The 5000-nt window shown below is 36.9% G+C and overlaps 1 protein-coding gene across 3 annotated transcripts in view; it reads right to left on the reverse strand.

The window, feature by feature from the left end:
• The window catches only part of LOC125035061 (afadin- and alpha-actinin-binding protein-like), a 14193-nt gene extending 9641 nt beyond the window's left edge, over window positions 1-4552 (reverse strand). For 2 of the 3 annotated variants that reach the window (XM_047627161.1, XM_047627163.1), the window contains exons 1-9: window positions 4464-4552; window positions 3463-3624; window positions 2936-3115; window positions 2317-2448; window positions 1688-1756; window positions 1328-1479; window positions 658-799; window positions 396-570; window positions 102-224 (exon numbers count right to left, since the gene is read on the reverse strand). In XM_047627161.1, the coding sequence (XP_047483117.1) occupies window positions 102-224; window positions 396-570; window positions 658-799; window positions 1328-1479; window positions 1688-1756; window positions 2317-2448; window positions 2936-3115; window positions 3463-3624 (1135 nt within the window). In that variant the 5' untranslated portion in view covers window positions 4464-4552. Of the gene's footprint in view, window positions 1-101; window positions 225-395; window positions 571-657; window positions 800-1327; window positions 1480-1687; window positions 1757-2316; window positions 2449-2935; window positions 3116-3462; window positions 3625-4414 lie in introns of all 3 variants that reach the window. The other variant, XM_047627162.1, reaches the window with a different exon arrangement.
• Window positions 4553-5000: the final 448 nt, after the last annotated feature.

Below are 5000 nucleotides of genomic sequence, written 5' to 3' on the forward strand. Positions count from 1 at the left end.
CAGCACTGCTAGTTTCTACAGGGAAGGCTAACACAGATTAAGATAAAAGAAGAAAAAGAAGAAGAATAAAATCATGAATGGGATTAGTATCAATTACAAACCTTTCTTCTGACATTGCTGGTGGTTTCTCAGCTGTTCTTTTACTTTTGACAACTGCAACCGAAGAGTTTTCACTTCCTCTCTTGCTTGCAAATCCACATTTTGAGCAATATTATCCTTCACAACTAAAAGAAAAGAAATATAGTTGACAAACATAATTCATACAAATCATAGCATATAAAATTCATATCCTACTTTACCAATTCTTCACATAATTTATCTTACAAATAATGTATTCTAAATTTACCTTTTTGTCAGATCACATTTACATGCAATATGAAAAACCTTCAATTTACCTTTTTCTTCCACTCCCTGTGTAATGGTTTTTAGGTTTTCATCCAGAGACCGCTGGATCTGACTGCGGAATGCCGGGAAGTCCAGATTGAACACTGGGTCATCAAGGCTGTCGGTGCTGAATGTGGACGAGTTCATGGAGGAATTCACATCTTCAGAAGTCAGTCGAGTTTCCCTCTGGAAAAGGTAAAAGCAATTGGTCACTCTAACCACTCTAACTCCAGTTCTAAGTAAATCAATGAATGAATGAGGACAGCAACTTACTTTTGTAAACTTGGAAGCTAATCTCAATATCTGCGAAGACATGGAAGACAGGCACGACTTCAACTGCTCATTTTCATCGCTTAGTTGCCCAACCCAAGCCTCATACTGGCTGAGGACTTTCCGATGCATGTCCTCCTCGTGCCTAATAGTTAAGAGAATAAGATTTTCAGATGAACGAGAGAGAGGGGAGGAGGGAAGAGAGAAGAGGGAGAGAGAAGAGAGAAGAGTGAGAGGGAGAGGAGTGAGAGGGAGAGGAGTGAGAGGGAGAAGAGTGAGAGGGAGAAGAGTGAGAGGGAGAAGAGTGAGAGGGAGAAGAGTGAGAGGGAGAAGAGTGAGAGGGAGTAGAATGAAGAGAGAAGAGAGAAGAGAGGAGAGTGGAGAGAGAAGAGAGGAGAGAGAGAGAGGAGGGGATAACAAAATAAGTAAATTAATAAATAACTTACTACAACAAAATTAAGAACATAAAACTAACAATCTTTCTTCAATATTATAATTTGTAAAATCTCTTAACCTTCACCAAAAACACACACACACACACACACACACACACACACACACACACACACACACACACACACACACACACACACACACACACACACACACACACACATACACACACACACTACCAAATTCTAACTAAAGTTAACACCCAACATCAAATACACACCGAACTCCAGATGCTTCCGTTTTCCACTTTGCTCTTGATCGATTTGACCGTGAAAGTGTATTGGAAATAGTCATGGCCGGTGCTCTGGTTTCTGAAGACTTCTCCCCAGATACAAGTTTATGTAGTCTCTCACGAAGACGACTGTTTTCTGTCTGCAATTGTGAATGTTTGTCTTAAAAGTCCTTTTCTCCCCCCCACATTTTTCCTTTATGGCAATGTGGTTTATCAAACTGTTGCATGACTTGTATCTTTAATTACTGCAAATCTTTTTTGAAAAAAAAAAAAAAAAAAATATCTAAGGATTATTTACATTCTAGAGACATCTATTTCAAAACAAATTACAAATTTATAATTTCTCACCTCCTTCTTCCGAAGTTCATGCTGATGATGTGCTTCTCTTTGCTGCAACACGCTTCCTAGTCTACGCACCTGGGTTAAAAATATTTAATTTTTAAATAATTCCAGATAGAATTAGGAAATGATTCAAGAATGAAATCAACATGATTTAAATTGCCAGTCAATCTGAATATTTTACATTCGCATCAATAGCGCCCTTGAAATATAATCAGTCCATTTCATTCTGAAAAAATTGTGCCTTAATTTAATTTTAAAAAAATCTAAAGTCTGAACTTTATCTTTTTCAAATCTTATCGTCAAAAGGGGTAAATAAAAACAAAATACACAAACTTTGATTTACTGATCAGTGTAACAACTGTAGAACTTAATACTATACCTTATTTGGACAGGTACATAAAACCCTTTTAAATGGCACAAGAATCAATTTTTTATCCTTTGATGTTTACGTAATATTAAAGAAAACATACATTTTTTTTTACCCCCAGAGATGGGGTAAAAATGATGATACTTTCATAAAGCCTGTTATCATTCTATTAATTTTACAAGTGAATCCATAAATATTTAACTTTAAATAAGCCCATTATTTTTCATTTCATTCCTGTAGGACACACACAACAAAATAACTCAATTACCTCCTCTTTCTCTGCTTTAAGCTTTGATGCAAGAGCTTTGTTAACAGTGACTGCCTGCCTCTCCCTCTCTTGTGCATCACAGACTTGTCGCTCCTTGTCATCGACTGTACCTCTTAGATCCCTTATGCTGTTCTGTAAGATAAATCAGTACTATAATACATATGTAACTGATGGGTTTGCAATCCTAGCACAGTATCAACATGAGAACAGGTACTTCAGCAATATTCAAGACCATTTCCTCACCCATGCTTTAGAACACACATGATAACAGTTTAAATGACCCTAATTGATTTTGTCACAAACTTAGGACAAAGCCTTTTCTTGACAGTTAGAGGAGTGGATGCTATTCCTTACCTAGAACCATAAGAGGAGTCAAACTCACTTTGCTTTAAGTTTACTGGTCCCAGTTATGCAAATTCCCCCCCCTTGTACTACCTCTAACAAGCAATATACAAATAACCCAACTGGACAGGACTCAAATTCAGAACACATCTCCTTCTCTATCTTTGGAAGGTTTGGTAATCTCAGAGAGAAGAAACCAAAATTGTGAGTTTCCCCAAGTTTCCATTAAAACTATCACACAATAAATATAAAAACAGACACACTCATACACACATACTTGGAAATGATTCATATCTGCTGCATCTCTTCTCCTCTGATCTTGAAGAGTGTTGCAGTCATGGACGGAAGAACGGTAGAGCCGCGATACCTCCCAGCAGGCATTGATGAGGGCCACCAAGTTCACCTTCTGGCTTCCAGTTTCTATGAGGCCACAGTTGAGCCCCAAACCCTGTAGTTCCTGTAAGGGTTAGAGCAAACCATCAGTCATAGTCATTTAATTTTTTTTTTACTTAAATGTAGTAATAGTGATAATCGTGATGATGATGATGATTACCATCAGCACCAGCAGCATAATAATAATAGTAACAACAATCATTAACATCATCATTACAGCATAATAATAATAGTAACAACAATCATTAACATCATCATTACCAGTCACAACAAAGGCAACAAAAACAAACACACAATAATACTCCTTCTCACCTGTGAGAGGTATACAATAATAATAATAAAGATAACAATAACCATACTTATCATTTAGTCACAACAAAAACAATCACAAACAATAGCACTCCTTCTCACCTGTGAGAGGTATACAACCGCACTCTGCATGTTATTTGTTGTACAAAAATAAGGAGGTGAGTCTACTGGTGAGACTACTTGATGTTTGCCTTCCCCAGCTGCACCTGCATCACACAGTGACACAAGGTAGCACAGCTGGCCTTTCTTCATCTTTTCACCCATCTGCAAAATAAAGGACAGTGGTAAGAGCATGAAAGAAACTTCAGGGTTGATGGAATCCCATTAAATGTCAACTAAAGTTAGAAAGTCAGAAGAATCTCTGCCTCTCGTTCCATTGTTTTAATTTTACACCTGCTTCTAATAAATGTCTTTCTCAATAAATCAATTCAAAATCACATTTTCACTAGATTTCAGAATTACAGAAATCCAGACAACACAAAAAAAAAATTGTAAGAAACTATACAATGGATATATTTCAGTCCCAAATGCAGCAAATTCAAATACTAGAATACACACTTTCACAATCCCTATATCCTAAAATGTTTCCCCAAGAAACAATCACCCTCCACAAATATATCCTTAACCTTAAATCCTTGTCAGAGTCAACACTTTTTTCCACACTAACAGTACCCAGGGCGGGAGATTCCCAACACAGACACACGCGAGCATAATAAAACCAATAAAACTCCAATTCTCTCAGCTGTACCTTTAATTGGCTGAACTGAACCACAACGCAATTGATGAAGACAAGTTTTATTTCCTTATTATAATATTTCATGCAAATGATATGATTTCTATTCTCCTCCAAACATGTACACTGTGTTTTTCATCAATCTGGCACACGTCAAAAGGCTAAAACAAAGACAGACAATTAATACCAACAAAATAAAAGAAAACAATATATCCACGACTGCAACCCCGACCACGGAATAATAAGTCCCGGTTCATTACACATTATCCTTTTATTCGTTATTACGGCCACACACGCCACTTAAATAACACCAAAAAATACCCAGAATAGACGGAAATGACTTCAGCTTCCCCCTTTCTCTTCGACTTACTGCATAGATTGTCGTGAGGAGGGTGAAAAAGGGATAATTTCAGAGAATTTTTCGCGTTGTGGAAGACATTATTTTTGTTTACCTTCTGCTACGATGCCAGTGATGCCAGCGCGGCGACACACCTCTGGGGAACGTTGCCAATTCGCCATTGGTTAAAGTCCAATTTATTCATTGTGTCTGGGTGTGTATATTGAGTGGTTGATGTCGTTAAGTGACAGTGCTAACAAGGAGGGAGTATAGTAGTGTTGATCTTATCTAGATTCGTATCCAATTGTTGTCTATTGATGATGGTGTATTATTGCCAACGCAGTGATACACCTCTGAGACATCTCGCTAATCTCATTAATTAAAATCTGCGTGTATATAAAAAATGACAGTAATAGTGATATTAACAGTGAGGGTTTCATAGTCGATGCGAAATTCATCAAAATTTGCATGTATCACTGTATATCAATGGTTGTGTAATATTACTAACAGGTTATTAAAATCCGTCTATTTTATTTATTTACTTTTAAATCTATCATAATTCATGTATTG

This window comes from Penaeus chinensis, chromosome 19, assembly GCF_019202785.1.
Source record: "Penaeus chinensis breed Huanghai No. 1 chromosome 19, ASM1920278v2, whole genome shotgun sequence".
Classification (NCBI taxonomy): Eukaryota; Metazoa; Arthropoda; class Malacostraca; order Decapoda; family Penaeidae; genus Penaeus; species Penaeus chinensis.